Source organism: Ciconia boyciana, chromosome 1, assembly GCF_034638445.1.
Source record: "Ciconia boyciana chromosome 1, ASM3463844v1, whole genome shotgun sequence".
NCBI lineage: Eukaryota > Metazoa > Chordata > Aves > Ciconiiformes > Ciconiidae > Ciconia > Ciconia boyciana.
In genome coordinates, this window is record NC_132934.1 from 124,583,504 (window position 1) to 124,600,752 (window position 17,249).

General features: G+C 36.4%; 1 protein-coding gene across 3 annotated transcripts in view; it reads left to right on the forward strand.

Moving 5' to 3' along the window:
* Nucleotides 1-17,249, forward strand: part of CASK (calcium/calmodulin dependent serine protein kinase) — a 228,278-nt gene that overhangs the window by 55,340 nt on the left and 155,689 nt on the right. For all 3 annotated transcript variants that reach the window (XM_072847953.1, XM_072847962.1, XM_072847944.1), the window contains exon 2: nt 5,344-5,456. In XM_072847953.1, coding sequence (XP_072704054.1) covers nt 5,344-5,456 — 113 coding nt within the window. The remainder of the gene's footprint in view (nt 1-5,343; nt 5,457-17,249) is intronic.

Here is a 17,249-nt window from a genome sequence, read left to right on the forward strand (position 1 = left end):
AGAAGATCTCTCTATATAAAATGTGGTTGTAATTTGCTTTCTTGCCAACAATTTTCATCAATTTAGATACAGTTGTTTTGGAAGTATTAACCACATTAGTACAAAGTAGTGTTGTCTGCTGCTTAGGTAAGTAAATGCATAGCCTTTCAATGGGAAAAAAAATATAATATATTCTTATGTGACTTTATCTGTATACATTTGTAGCATCTTAATGCAACAAACTGACATTATCCATTTAAAATGTTGAATAAAGGTAACTTTAAGACCTGTATTGCATGTTTCAAGTTCTTAACAGTTAAGCCTGTTAAATAAGGAAAAGGAATCTAAGGCCTTTTACTTCTAAATGGAAGCTCATTTTTAAAGGAGCACTCTGTTCATTGGAAGAGATGTTGTTCACTGTTGTTGGTTTTACTGACAAAAAGTTCAGCTTGTGTTTCTTACTTTTTTTTTAACTTAAATTAATGAAACTGAATTTCAGAGCCAAAATGCGTAGTTTTATATTAAGTTCCTCAAAGAATTGTGGCTCACTTGGGAGAGATGTTGAGCAAATTCTTGGTGATCTGATATGTAAATGACTTAAAATCTCAGGTTTTGGGGTTCTGAAGCATAGGTGTTCAGAAAGTGTCTTTATATTGTCCGTCAGTAGGAACTCCATGCCCGCAGGTCAGGTCAGTTCATTCAGGACATGGGAAGGGAACAGGCTGTAGTTACTGGTTGCAAGTATTTGTGCTTGTTAGGAATCAACAAGGTATATTTTAATCACAACCAGTTCTCATTCTTGCACACCAACGTGGACTGGAGGAAAGGAGAAAGGAAGCAGAACAGACAGATAAACCAACAAGATTCTAGTATAAAAAAATAAAGTTTGCAAAATAGAATCATAGAATCATTTAGGTTGGAAAAAGACCCTTAAGATCATCAAGTCCAACTGTTAACCTAAAATATTGGCTTTTGATATTTATCCTTGAAGTCCTAATGACATACACTAAGTAAAATAATTTAAAGTGAAGGAGATGATAAAAAAGGCTTTGGTCTCCATTTTTTAGGATTTTATTCTAATTCAAGTGTTGTACTCCTGAAGGAGAGAGTAATTAATAATTGATTTTCTTCAAGTTTGTGACTAGCTGATATAAAATCAACTATTCTTTGCTGGACAGTAAAGCTAATCACCAGAAAGTAGTTTCACTAGGGTTAAGGTTACATCCAGACCTGCCCTGCTTACTTAAAATTTTGGAAGCATGAAAAGAACTGGTTATGAGGCACGTCTTCAGCATTCCTATCCACTTTTTTATGGCCTACATGTAATCAATAACCTCCTTAATAATGTATTGTAGTACATTGATTTCCATCTGCAGTAGACAGCAAAAATCAGCATGCATCCCAGCTTCAGTTTAAGAAAATACATTTTGCTTTTTGGTATACGTTGCAGGTGGGACTTAAAGCGTTGCAAGTGTTGGAATGTGCTGCTGCCAATGTTGACAAAATATCAGTGAAAAAATCATCTGTCCTTACTACTTGCGTATTTTAATGATTCTCATACTTTGAGCTAGCGTAGTCTGTTTTATGCATGCTAGCTGCAGTGAAAGATTTTGAAAGCTTGGGGGCAGGTGGGAGGATGGGTCTGAAACCAAAGATTTGTGTATCTCAGCAGGTATGTCTGTTAAGGGTAGCACAGAGAGAAATGAAATATAAAACACATTAAATTATAATTTTAGTTTGTATGACTATTACAAGATGAAGTCTTATTGTGCAACGTAACTCAGGTCCTCTGTTTTAATAAATAAACAAATAAGTAGTCTGATCTATCTATAACAGTTTTGATGATCTGTATCTAGAGTTACAGGTGTTCCTTTCCCTATCTGCATCACTTCTGTATTTTACGTCTGTATAATTTGAGCTGCAGGGTTAGTGAAATGAGCTATAGAAATTGTCATTTAGTGAAGATGCAATATATGTTTCCCCAGTGGCAGACACAACTGTTGAGTAGCTCCTTGTCTCGTTTGAGAGATGAAATACTGTAGTCCTTTTCCTGACTGAGAAGAGTGTGATTTTAGTGCTGAGACCGAGGGTGGCCTGAAAGACTTTTGTTACTTAACTTCCAAATAAGGTTTGAAACTACTCTGTTAGGAAGCATGGATTTTTGTTTTCTGACCCAGATTAGACAGTATCACCGTGGGCTATTATAATTTTGTAAAATTGCTGTGTTTCATTGCAGCTGTGAGGAAAAAGTCAAAAAGCTACCTGCAACCATAATTTATTTAAAAGTTCCTTTCCGCCACTTGGCATGTGGAAGTGATGGTGTCTGCTTAATTGATGAGGGTACCTCTCACGAGTGTTTTAAAATTACCTAAAATTGGAAAATTCAAGCCTTTATTGTGATGCTATTGTCATGGAATGTATTAATCTAATGTATTGTCATAACATATACTATTTTAGGCTGTCTGCAGCTTGAATATGAAAGAACTAGTTTTGAAAAAGTAGGAATTCTGAGGCTCGTAAATAGCTGAATATTCAGGTTATGTTTAAGAATCTTTTGATTTTTGTATGAAACTCTAAATTGGTGTATTGATTTCATAGAATGAGTTCATTGTGGGCATCACTGAATTCTTGTCTTCTGTGCTTTACAGCACCTTTGATTTACTTCAGAGTCTTTGGTATTCCTCATTCTAAGTAGAGAAGGTTTTGTTAAAACCATAGCTAAGTTTCAATATGGTCATAAAGGTTGATATTGTACGGATGTCTCTTGTGCTCTCTCTGTTACAGAACTGAATAAAATGCTTAATTTTTTTGTCCCGGACTTAATATGCAGGAAGCAAATCGCTCAAGTCAGGGTTCTAAAATGTTAATACATAATGGAAAGAAAAAATATGTCATGGTTATGAGAGAGAAAGGTGAGGGTGACCACAAGTCTGATCCTTCTTGGAGCTGCAGTTTGTATGCTCCTTTTTAATTTCCTCCAGCTATCTCTCCTTGTCTGCTCGAAGTATGTACACATATTCAGGTGCCTGGGCAAGCACTCCAGCCCAGACTTGAGGAAACTAGGAAATCTGGAAGCGGCTTGGTCAACAGCAAGAAATATTTGTATTCATAGAGTAAGGATATGGTCTTGTCAGGTGTCTCTACACTCTAGTGATCTACCATTCTGTATCAGATTATGTTAAGTGTTATTTAATGTCTTCAGGAAGGCTTTGTGTGGGGAAAAAACAATGAGAATGAAAAGAAAATGGATAATTTTAATGAAATACATTTAGTTTCTAGTAATTTATGGCAATTATGAATGAAAACCAGTATTGCCAATGTTATTCCAAAGCTGTGGTTTAGGTTTTGAAATGTTTTTAAATTACCATAATTTAAATGTGTTTATACTATTTTAAAGCAATTTTACTTTGATAGATGCTAAAAGGGTAAGCAGAGACTCGGGACAAGAAGGTGACACTGTTCTATATAAAATGGGACTTTTTAATAAAAGATTACTATTTGAAATGTGGGGGGAGGATTCCAAGTCAATGACTGTAGTCCTTGCAATGCCAAATGAAGTCAGTTGAGCCTTTGCATTTACAGATATAAGTATTCTATGTATTAGAGTCTTAATTGGACATCTTTTTAAAAATATCTGTGGTAACTGTTGGCAAAAGACCAGATACTGAATAATATGGGTTGTGGATTCAGAGGAGAAAATAGCCATCAGTATGGGGGGTTTCATTGTATGTTAGGAGCAAGGAAAGAGGAAAAAAAAACATACATTTTCTTGTATAGTTAGTTCTGTTTGAGCACATCAGCATAATTCACATGTATATAGTTGTGCTAATAAATATTTTCCTTGTTTGTGAATGTTTAGACTGTGATTCATTGACTGGTTTTAGTATTCATGTTCTGTGTCAGAAATGATCCTATTTCAAGAAATCTTTGCACGTATGTTGTTTAGAGAGTATAAAAATTGGATTTTAGCTATGGGAGTACAGGTTTGGTAGTGTGATGAATTACATACTTTGAATCATCTGGTATGTAAAGGAATACCAAAAGCCACTTATAAAGGTTTGTAAGTGCCCTCAGAGGGACATTTCTCCCTTTTCAGGGAACCTTTTATTTTCAGAATTGTGTTGCTTTGCAATCTCACTGCTCAGAAACCTGTAAACTAACTTCCTGTTCACTGCTTGAATGGAAGAATTTGTCTTTTAAGCTATATTTAAGCATTTATTTCACTCAGCAGGTGAATGTACACTCAATAGATGAACTTCTGAACAAAGGCTCTTTCCATCCTCAAATTTTCCCTTGCGTCTTTTTGAGAAATCTTTAGAATGGATTTCTTTAGAACTATCATGTCAGTCATTAAATAAGTAGCAGTAAAAAAGGATTGATTTGCCACAACTACTGCAGTCTTGAAATAATCCTATTCTGTTTTCATAACCTATTAATTTTTCATGTTTGAAAGTTTGAACTACCGTAATTATCTGATTGTATTGTTTGTTGTTAACACTGGATGGAAGATTCCATATTTTAAGTCAAGGCACCAAGAACCTAAATCATCTACTAAAAGAAGCTTCTAAAAATGCATATTGGTGGTGATGGTTTTTAAAAGGTTGCCATTGTTCTAACTTATGTTTTGGCAAATGTAATTTCAATTTTGAAAAATAACTAGCTTTTTATTAGTTGACTGTAGTACTAATATCTGTTTGAACTAATTTTAATAAATCTTTTTATCTGTAACTTTTGTGGGAGTTCTTTAAGTGCCATAGATTAGAGAAAATTGTAAGCTTTTGTAGAATTTTCAAGTATTGCAATGGAGGTTGTTTATATCTAGTGATGTCAAATAAGCTGAAAATAAACCTAGTTTGTGTAAAACAAAGAGATAAAACCAAATAGCATGACTTAACAATTCTGTTGCTCTTATCATTAATTGTTTTGAAGGAATATCCTTTCAGTTGTTTCAAATAGTAATTTCTAAGCTCTAGCTTAGAACTGAAAGCAAGAATGTGTTTTTCACCTCTTTTTTCCCCCTATTTGGATTATGTATCAAAATAAAGTCCACTTAAAATTTAATAATAATGTCAGTATATTACACAAGGTTTCTAAGAGTATAGCCTTTCTAAAGTGGCAGGGTAAGAGAATATGTCTTTAATATAGGAAAATACAAAACTCATTTGGTGTTCCTTACACTAGTCTGTAGTTAAAATTATTAATTTTACATTTAATGGGCAGCAAGGATAAGAGTTATAAGCTTCTATGTAAATACTACACTTGAATGTTGGAATCTAAACTTCGTTTAGAAATAACGGAATTGTAGCTCAATGCATAAAAGAGAATGGGTTATTTATTGGTGTTTTCTCTGTGTGTGTGTTTCAGGGGTCCATTCAGCGTTGTGCGGCGATGTATCAACAGGGAAACAGGGCAACAGTTTGCTGTAAAGATTGTCGATGTAGCAAAGTTCACTTCAAGTCCTGGATTAAGCACAGAAGGTAAGAACGAACAATTAAGCAAATTCTAAGCAGACAGGTTTTTTCATTTGTCAACATTTTCTGTGTTTGATTGCTTTGTAAGATCTTTTCTGTTTTATATTTTGTAGAAGTTTTAAAGCAAGGTCTTATATCTCACATTTAACTTAGTGCATACATTTCTAATGTTTAGAAGTTCCTACAACTATTCAGTTGTGATAATACATATTAGAAAGATAGTAGGTGTATACTAACTCTAAGCCATTGCTATTTCTGTTTGGAGATTTTTATTTTTTTTAAAGTGAATTTCTTAAAGAAAAAAATTAATTCAGAATCAGAAAAGCATACAAAGGAAGTAAAGTAAGAACACATCAGTTTTGTTTTTACTAGTCTAGATTTAGCAAGTAATTTGCTATAAAATGGGTGAAAACTTGCCATTAAATTTTGCGAAATTATATAAAGAACTGTTTACATTTCTCATATAGTCAGGATTTTAAAACAATGCTGCAGAACTGTTACAGTGTAAATAAAAGACTTTAACTCTTAACATTTCCTGGTTTTAGAGTCAAACAGTATGTCTTTTCTAAGTTGAATATGCAACTTGTATGTGCATAAAGTGCTGCTTCTACAATATATGAAAATGAGCATGGGAACTGAATGACAATCACTGTGTGTTCCATGTCCAGTGTATTTTTGCTGGAGATCCTGTTCTTTTGTACGGTAATGTTTTCTGAGGATTCCACTTGTGCCATCTAAGTCCTTATGAACCCAAGTTCAGCAGCAAAAAAGGGTCAATGACTTTTTCTGGTAATTATAACAAACAGTGTTAAGCTTTAATGGGTAGTTTGTTTGACAAGGTAAATCTCAGGTCTTGCTTCAGACTTTACCAAAGATTTTCATTTAAATCTGATAATGCCATTACTAGTTTCTTTCTCCTAGCCCTCCAACAAAATATAAGCCATGCCTTCCATAATATTCAGCTTGTATATAGCCGCGTTATGGTTTTAGCAGGTTATACCTAAGGCATCACATTTTGACCTAGTGTATTTTTACTAAAATGATTTGGTATCTTCTAAAGTTCTGTCTGTATTCTAGTCTTCTTCTGAGCCTCATCTTAACTACTGATGCTAGGACACATTTCTACCTTTCGTGGAATACTGCTTTCCTCACTCCATGACAGTAAAATTCAACCTTTTGGGGCCATGAAGAAATAATTACTGAAAGGGAGAAATAGTAGACAAAGGAGTAGGGACTCATCAGGAGGAAAAGAGAAGCCAACAGGAATTATAGGTTCACTTAAAAAAATGAAGGGAAGCTGTTAATGGTTTGTATTTGCTACCTGGATCTAAAGAAAAGGCATGGGAGTATACTAAGAAATTTTGAGGTTTTGATGCCACTTGTGTTATATTGATATATTTAGAATTCAAGCTGGCAGGTCATTGAGTTAACAGATCATAAACACTCTCCGGGTTTAGTGGCTTTTTGTTTTGTGGTTTTGGTTGTGGGGTAGGGGTTTTTTTGTTGTTCTTTGTTATTGGTTTTGGAGTTTTTTAAGGTTTTGAATTGCTATGCATTAGATTTGTAACATTAAGACACATAAGCTGTATAAGTAAATGTGGAGCAAGTCCTACATAAGTCCTACACAAGAATCTGAGCCTGTTTTTCACAAACTCTTCCAACTTGTGTGTTCTGTATTTTGTTTTTCCTCTGTGGTTTGGTTTTTTTTCAGTTGCGTGTTTTTGTTGTGGGGTTTTTTTGTGGACCTCTCCTCTATCCAGGTTTTAGGTTTATTTTTTCAAAGATTTTATTCTTCTTTTTTTTTTTCTTCTTTTTTAAATTTGTTTGGCTTATTTCTGATACAGCATTCCTTAAACACGTTGGTGGGGAGCCATGATGGTGGTACTTGCATAAAATAAATAGTAGAGAACTTAGCTGGGAGGAAGCTGTATTTGTAAATTGTGTTAAAGTGTAAGCTGGAATGGAATGGTAAGATTAATCCTTAGGAACATTCTTTACCTTAAAGTTTTGCCCTCTGCAAGACCATTTTGGTCTTGAAGGTTATCTTTGTACAACTTTCTACCTCCAGTCTTTCTCTGAGGCACAGGAGTGGGAGAACAGGACATTCTGTGCGTGAGGGAGCTGATGACAGTTCCTTCCATTAATTTCACATACATGTGGAGTGCTGAGAGGTAAAGGGCCCAATATGCCTCCACACTTATGATTAAATCTAAAAAGTCTCTGTTCTTAGGTGCTTTCGCATAAGTACTCATGGGGGGTGAAATGTGTTTATGGGTAAGAACTTCATCTTTACATTTGTCAGCAGTGTACTCTTGTGGCAAAGGCAGCCAACTGCATAGTAGACTGTTCCAAAAGTGTAGCCAGGAAGTCAAAGGAAGTGATTATTAGCTCTATTCATCCCTTGTGAGACCACATCTGGAGCACTGTGTGCAGTCTTGGTTTCCCCAGTAAAAGAAAAACAATGATTTACTGGCATGAGTCCAACAGAGATGGACTGAGAGAACTGGGTTTGTCTAGCCTTAAGAAGAGAAGCTAAGGTGAGATTTTAGTGCTGTCTTCAACTACTTAATGGAAAGGTACAGGGCAGATGGAGCCAAACTGTTCATATAGGCACACAGTGATAAGACGACGCCATGCAGCCAAGTTGCAACATGGAAAATTCCAGTTAGAGACAAGAAAAAAAAAATCACCCTGTGAGTGGTAAAACTCTGCTACAGGTTGCACATGGAGATTGCGGAGAGCATCCTCAGAGATGCTCAGAACTGGGCTACACAAGGCCCAGTTGCCTGATCTACGTTGACCTGCTTTGAGCAAGAGTTTGGACTAGGTGACCTCCAGAGGTTCTTTCCAACCTACATGATTCTGTGAATCTGTAGTATTAGTATCAACAATCTACATGTAATCTGTGAGGCAATATAGGTTTAATACTATTTAGGGGAGAAAATCTAGACTTAACAGTACTGTGCTTAAAAAAGAGTAAATTTAAACCTGTTTTTGATACAATGTTTCAATTTTTAAAAGTTAATTTAAACCTATTTCTGATACAATGTTTCAACTTGTTTAACTTTCGAGGAGGTTGAACATGGATACCTTTTAAAAGAAAGACTGCTTGCTAGTCTAAACAATTGATTAAAAAAAAGTTATACTGGTGTCTTACGTTAATGGTATCTGCCTTACCACAGTCACAAAAGCAATCAAGCTTTGAAAAATTGATGCTTCTGTAGGCTAATCTGTGTTTACCAATTGGTACTATCGTGAGTATTTGTGGTATGTGATAGAGAAGCCACGAGCTTGCAAGGCAAACTTTTATCTAGTATAGCATTCTTTCCATAAGGCTGCTCAATACACGTAGTGTGTGTAGACACGGACATCTCAAGTATTTTTGTCTGTGTGCATCTCTGCAGTGGTTTGGTAATAGGAAAAAAACATAATGCTATGTAACGATGCCTGACAGCTAACAAATCTAACTTGGGCTAAATTCTATTGGATTTAAGTATTAGTATTCATGATCTTGCATACTGTGTGTCATCAATCTCTGTAGTGTTGTAATTCAACCATATTAATGAAGTATATTGACACCTTGTCACTGTTCAAGTGGCTGCGTGATCTACTGGATTAATGCTGGCTATTTTACATGATGAGTGATTCTACTACAGTTGACTATGCTTTCATATCTCTGAGATCAAAAAAATATACTAATAAAATGCAAAGCTTGAATATTTTTAGATATAAAAGAGACTGTCTTATACAATTCAATTTAGAGGATTCATGTGGAAGAGTACTCAATGCTCTCAGAAGGTAGTTTACTCATTAAGGTCTAACAAAAAAATCAGTGTAAATAAACTTATTTTCAAATACAGCTCTTAGTTGCTATACTCAGAACTTTTGGTATAGAACAGTGTAAAAAGCATTTTCCTTATTTCTGAATCTGTTACGGCTCACGCCATAGTTCTCTTTTACTGTCCGTTTCTTCTGCTGCTCTCTTCACATCCCATGCATTTTCTTTTCCTTTTATTTTTCTCTGCATGGCTTGCATATCTTGCTTTTAGTTAGCTGTCCTAACATCAAATATCTATAAGTGCAAACACTTATTTCTCAGGAAGAGAATGGTGATCGGTTCCTTGCTACTTAGTAAAAACCAATATGCATTATTTGTCTGCCCTTTCTTGATGTCACATTGCTCTCTTGTAACTTGCTGAGTGTTTTTTAAAGCAATTTAAAGGGCAGAGCCCCGTGCTTACAGTGCACGTCTTTTTGAAGTTATTTTTCAAGATTAAATTCATCATATTTTAGATTGTTATCTGTAATTCATTTTGATAGAAATGTTCTCACAAAGAAAGAGATTACCATTACTTCCACAGCCTTCTAATAGGCTAGACCTTATTTATTATGCTGATATATGCATCTGTACACGTTTGTATGCATGCAAGCCACTGTGAAGCTGAATAGATGAGCTGATAAGGAAAGATTCAGGTTTTCTTTAGATCCCCAACTGGTTCTACTGGAAGCAGGCTGTGAAGACAGTCTCTGCAAAATCTTTTGGTTGTGATAAAGGGCAAAATTGTAGTCAAGAAAGTAGTGTTTTGAATATAGTTCTTGGACTACTTCTAGCACTGAGAGGGGCAAGATAATTGAATCAAAACTGGTATTGCTAAGATCATCCATCTTAGGACAAGAATTCCAAAATTATTTCATTGGGGAAAAAAAATGTGATAGTTGGCATCAGTTTGGTTTTTTTCTATGAAGAGCCCACAGATCTTTTTCCCTGACATATTTTCACCTTGTGAGTGATTTTCTTACAGTTGAGACCTTACTCTTGTTCTGCTTATTTCCTTAAATAGTTTACTCTTGTTGGTTCTATTTATTTTTTTTTATTTAGACTTGCATTTTTTTAAATCACTTTGTCAGTGCAGTTCATTTGAAAGGCTTTGTTTAGTTCTGAGTAAAGATGCACAACAGAGTATCTAAACCTATTGATATTGGAAGGCTGTGCTGAATCACGAGTTATTTTTTGCAAAAGTATCTGTGTGTAAGATTTCTGCACCTCCCTCCCTGTTTTTTCCAAGGGTTTAAGCAAAAATGCAGTGTCAGTGTTGAACTCAAGTCTTTGATAAAAAATATTACAAATTGGTGTGTCATCAAATTTTATGATACTATACCATATGTAGACTGGTATTATTTGCCTTTTATTTGTAAACAACAACTTATCTGGAATTTCTGGTAATTGTCAGTTCTGCGTTGTACTGTATGTCACAGATCAAGGGAAGTTACTTCCTTCTGTGTGGCATTATTGGGCCCACACCTGAGCTATTGTGTCCAGTTTGGGGCTTCACAATTTGAGGGATACTAAAGAACTGGAAAGGTCCCAGCAAAGGACTATCAAGATAGTCAGGACCCTACATGTGATGGGCAAAGAGAGGTTGAGGGAGCTGGATTTGTTTACTGTGGTGAAGAGGAGGCTAAGAGGGTAATATAATAGTCGTCTACAACTACTTGAAGAATTACAAAAAAGGTAGAGCCAAGCTGTTTTTAACAGTGACAGCTATTACAATGAAGAATAATGACCAGAAATTGTTGCTTGGAATGTTCAGGTTGAACATGAGGAAAACTTGTCCACTGGGAGCGTAGTGCAGCAGGTACAGGTAGCCCAGAGAAGGTATAGGACCTCTGTCCCTGGAGGTTTTCAAGACTTTGTTAGATGAAGGCACAGCTGTCCTGATCTAATGTTAGCAGTAACCCCACTTTGAGTCGGGGTTGGATCAGATGAGTATCAGAGGTCATTTCCCATCAGCATTTCTGTGATTTAGGGAAAATATGAGGAAGGCACCATTACGGATTTTCTTTAATTGAAAGTAGAAAATATGAGGATATTTCAGAGAATGAAAAGCTGCATCAGCTTGACTTTGCTTTTTCTTTTATTATCATTTTAACCCTATGAGAAATCTTAAAGTATTTAGTACTAGTACTGTTGCAGATACAACTCTATTATACAGGAGCTTTCTTGAAAATTCATTGAGTGTGTATGCCTCGGTACTGAAGAGGTTGAGGCATCTGTTTATAGACTGTAAAAATCACATAGTATTAGTGACACCTCTGTTAATAAGAAAATGCACAAATATGGAACTTTGCAGCGAAGGTGTTTAAAATGTTGGTAGCTGCCTGTTGTGGAGTTTATGTTGCTGGTCTTTTAAATACCTCTATAGTTTCTCTGTATGGTGTACAAATAATAAAGCAGGTTGGGGTAGAAAGGTGGGAAGCATTTGAATTTACCATGTAGCTATGGTATTACAAAATCAAGTATAAAAATAATGTTTTTAAAGAAAATTAAAAAAAAAAAAAAAAAAAAAAAAGGCTGTCAAGGTCGTGATGAAAGGGACCTGGACTAGAGTTTGTGCCTATCAACAGGACTTGATGTTTAAAACCACTTTTGATGTTTGTCATTTCAAGAGTCCACCTTTCTGGGGAATGCATAGTTCCTAGCTTAGTTCTTCTACTTCTTTCACACATGGGTAGAACTGTTCCTGTTTTGGTACAGGAAATGTTACCTAAGCCTTTCTGAGGAGTTTGCTTTTTTTAACTTAATGAAGGATTTGAGTTTTCTTCTTTTCTTTTTCTGGAGAAGCCATAAGCTAGTTTGGTTATAAATTCAGTTCAACTAATTTGTACGTATAAGTTTCATAAACGTCTAACTGTTTTATAGTTCTGCTATAACTTTCATAAACAAAGTGTCATTAGAATTAAATACTTCTGTGTGGAAATATAACATAAGAGATGGAACCAAGCTTTTTTCCTCAGAAGACAGTTCTCTAAGTGTTGAAGCATATTAACCATATAATAGATACAATGAATCACAGGAATGTATGAAAATGTAACAAGGATTTCTTTTTCAGGACTCTTTTTTCGTGCTACTGGAAGTCAGTTCACTGCAGAAATGGTGCATGTGTTTTTTTGGTTGGAAATACAGAATTCAGTCTTGGGCAACACTTCACATAATATAATTTCTTTAAAAGTGTAAAATACAGCGTCATATATTGGGGGCCTTTTTGGTGTTGTTTGTAGCACGTGCCCAGATACAGGCTTCCAGGAGTGGGATACTAAGTGTCACTGGTCAAATTATCATTGTTTTGACCTCTTTTGGAGCCCGACATACAAATTTGATTGGTCCAGGGAAGCAAATATGATGTTCTAGAAGAAAATATGGCCTTTTATCCAGATTATAAGCAAAGAGTAATAAAGATCAACTATATGGTATTATTTTATTTCAAGAACATAAAATTTCTTGAAATTTGACACAAGCATATTGACAGCAGTGTCAACGTAATGCTTTCCCTTTCCATCTTCAGAAGGGAAAGCATAGCTTGTGAATTTATTACATCCACTTTAAAGCATACAAGAACATTTACCTAATTTTTAATGAACTATTGCTTAAATAGAAGGAAAATCGTTTTTATGCGTTGTAAGCAGTTGGTTCTTTATTCCTCCTAATCAGTCTCCAAAACAAGGACGGCATTGTTTACTGTATGACTTCAGTCCCTTACCTTTAATATGTATCTGTTTTTACTTGATTTACTATAGTACTGAACATACAATGGCTTTGCAGGAGCACACCTCTTCTCCCCCTCCCCCTCCCTCCCCCCTTTTTTTAATTCTTTACTACTTGGCTACACATTGCTCTGATAACTTTGTTAATCTGTTCTTGGTTTCACTGTAGTGCCAACGTTGTAAAAATGACTATTATATTTAGTGGCTGAAACCACTATGGACTAGTGGCGCATTGCCAGATTAGGCAGGTTTTCACGTAACATTATCGTGAAACTGCTTTTGAGGGTGGTACCATGCAGCTGAGCAGCAAGATCAGTCAACACATTTCCCAATTTTATACACTTTATAGGTTTCAAAATGCAATTATATGAAGTGTATTTGACTGTCATTTTAATAATTATTCATTCTAAGAATAACAGAGTATTAATTTTTAAAATTGCTATATCTTGAAATTCTTAGAACACATATAATAATGAAATAATTATGTAATTAGTACTAAACAGAATTTATACAGCAAATAATATATAACTTAACTGTTATTTTTGCTATATAACTGAGTATGCAGTTGACCTGGATTTTTTAAAAAGTAATCATAATTGATTGAAAAGTGCTCCTGAAGTAACATTGCTATAATCTTTTCTCTCCCTTTATATCCCACTTCCATATATGTGGAACAAGAAAATATGTTCACATATGTGAACAAGAAAATAAGATCTATGCAAACAAATCTTGTTACGAAAACTTTCTTTAAACTTCCTGTAATTTAAGTCAGTGAAAGTCAGTGAATATGGTTTGTCACTTTAAAGTGGTTTTTTTGCCAGTGGTAAGTCTGTCATTGAAATGTCCATCCTGGTCAGCTACAGTTGCATCCTCAGTCAGTCACTCTGAACCTGATCCTGATTTCCAAACCATATCTCCCAAACTGTAATGAGAAAGATTGTAGTTGAGCAGGGTTCTAAGAAGCCTTCTGTACTAATCCTCTCTCTCCCCAGAAAAACAAGGAAAATAAAATACCACAGACTCACTTCGCTATTATTCGAAAATAGGCTTTAAAATCTCATACCATTTCAATCTTGTCTGTCCCTTTACTAAATAATTAGTTGCATGCATATGGTAGTTTACAAGTATGACTTAGGTGCTTGTGTTTGGTAGTTAAATATGTGAAGTATTTGGTAAAGGAGATGTCTAAGAACTCTCTGCTTTGTGTCAATCAGAAACACCTAAGAGGATAACATATTGTTAAAGTGTTCATTGCCTCTAAGTGTCTTTACACGGATGTGGGTCCATTCCATCAGGGCCCAAAAGAGCTGATGGAACTGAGAGATATCATTGCGAGGCCAATCCAGATAATCTTTGAATGATCATGGTGACTGGGAGGTGTGCATAAGGACTGGTGGAGACCGAAAGTCACTCCTATCTTCAAGAAGGACAAAAAGGAGGAGCCAGGGAACTACAAGTCAGTCACTTTCACCTACATCCCTGGGAAGGTGATGGAGCAACTAATCCTGGAAACCATTTCCAGGCACATGAAGGACAAGAAGTAATCAGGAGTAGTCAGCATGGATTCACCAAGGGGATGTCACACTTGACCAACTTGAGAAACTTCCAAGATGAAACGGCTAGCCTGGTAGATGAAGGAGAGCAAGGGATTTTGTCTACCTAGACTTCAGAAAGGCCTTTGATACTGTCTCCCATCAGATCCTCACAGAGAAGCTGAAGGATTGTGGGCTGTTTGAGCAGATAGTGAGGTGGCTGAACAGCCAGGCCCAGAGGGTGGTGATCAGTGGCACGAAGTCTAGTTGGAGGCCAGTAACCACCATTGTACTCCAGGGGTCAATGCTGGGTCCAATCCTCTTCCACATCTTCATTAATGATCCGAGTGATGGGGCAGAGTGTACCCTTAGCAAGTTTGCAGATGACACCAAAGTGGGAGGAGTAGCTGATATACCAGCGGGTCGTGCTGGCATCCAGAGGGACCTCAACAGGCTGGAGAAATGGGCTGAGAGGAACCTCATGAAGTTCAACAAGGGAAGCGTACAAAGTCCTGTGCGTGGGGAGGAACAAGCCCATGCACCAGTAGGTGCTGGAGGGTGACCAGCTGGAAAGCATCTTTGCAGAAAAGGCCCTGTGGTGGTCCTGGTGGGCACCAAGTTGAGCATGAGCCAGCGATGTGCCCTTGCTGCAAAGAAGGGGTAACGGTATCCTGGGCTGCCTTAGGAGGAGTGTTACCAGCAGGTGGAGGGAGGTGATCCTTCCCTTCTACTCAGTCCTAGTGAGGCCACACCTGGAGTGCTGGGTCCAGTTCTGGGCTCCCCAGTACAAGAGGGACGTGGACATACTGGAAAGAGTCCAGCAAAGGGGGGCCATTAAGATGAAGGAAGGGACTGGAGCATCTGTCCTGTTGCGGAAAGGCTGAGAGAGCTGGAACTCTTTAGCCTGGAGAAGGGAAGGCTCAGGGGGGGATCTCATCCATGTGTACAAATACCTGAAGGGAGGGTGCAGAGAGGATGGAGCCAGGCTCCTTTCAGTGGTGCTCCTTTCAGTGGTCCCCTCCAACCTCAACCATTCTGTGATTCTGCAAATGCGGCTTCATAACTTCTTTGATGGGTGGATGGCTCTCCTGTGATGGGCCTGGGAGCAGTTGAGCAGGGTATTATTTGGTCTCCCCCCAGCCCCACACACAATTGTCTCTCTGTGCTCCTTTGTGGGTGTGCAGGTGAGGTTTTATCACATAACCTAACAATATTTTTCTTCTCTAAACCCCTAGTTTAATTATAGTTGCCTTCTTGCTTAAGAAAGCAAACTGAGAAAGAGTTTGAGAAAAGCAAGTTTGTTTGAAAAAGAAATCTAGGTTGGAGGGGGATGCAAGGATATTCCTGCTTTGGTGTTGCTAAAGTAGTAAGTAATGCCTGGAGCTTTTACCAGTACAATAAGCCAAATGTCAAAGGTGTGTTTCTTCACTCTCTTTGCAAAGCAAAGTCATAATTAAATTTATGCAAAGAAATCTGGAAATATGCTTTTTAAAAGACTTACTTTGAGAACACTCTCAAGTCTTCATGCTTAAACATTGTTGTCTTTAATCTCTTTACAAAATGCATGAGGTATGTCCAACTTCTGTTCTGAAGAATGAAAATGCTTTCCAAAACACTTCTGTCTTTGCACACAGTCTGTACTCGTCTAACAAATCATGATTCTTGCCAGTAGTCCAGAAATAGGACTTCTAACTGTGCTTGCCATAATTCAGGCTGGTTACAAACATAGGGAAGATAATAAGCATCAGCTGTATTTTCAAATATTTTCTGTTTGTATGTGAGCATGTATTCTGTTCTGGTTTGTGCAATCAACAAAACTCAAGATTAATTGCAGCTGAGCTGCAATTTCTGTTAATTCATTGATCCAAAGAGAACCTACTTTGACTCTTAAATGCTGGGGTTTGTTGTTTTGTGAATCTAAAAATACATGTCACTGTGATATGATAAATAATGTTCCTTGTGCAATATCACTCTTCTAGAACTGCTTTTCATCTTAGAATGACAAACTTGATCTTCATGGAGACTTTCATTCTGACATCTGCCTCAGCAAATATTTGACTAATACGTGAAGTATATAGAAGTTGAGAGATCTCCATAGTATGTCATTATGTGGGAGAATGGAAATACTTTGGGGAAAAGAAAGTTCAAAATGTATGGGGTTCAGCAAGTTGTCAGTATGTCAGTTGCTTGTGAGAATTAAATACTTTAGATCACATTAGCACATATTAGCTTGTACAGATGCAAAGGTATCTGCCTTTCTTGAGTGTAAGTCAATGGGTTTAGTCCAGTTGTAAACACTGCCAAATGATGACTGTGTTTTCCAGGATAAGAGTTGCTTCAGTAGAAAAAAAATAAGAATCTTGCAATCTTTTTGAGTAAATAAAATCTTTGGAGAAAATATAAAAAAAAATATGTTAAGAGAAACAAGTCTACCTGATATGAAGGCAGATAGAAATATTTGTTGTTTGGAAGCTATCTTGTAAAACATTTTAAATAAAAGATCTTGGCTAACATATAGAGTAGAATACTGGAGATTTTTAGCTTCTCAATGAAGAGAGGCATTTTGATTTAAATAAATCAAAGACCTGGAGGTCCTGAGGAGACCTATGAACTTAATTCTGTTTCTTAAAGACTTTCTACATTTTATCTGCTATTCTAGTTCTACCATGTCAAATATTATCATGTCAGTTGTCTTCCAGTTTATTAACTATTTTCATAGAATGAA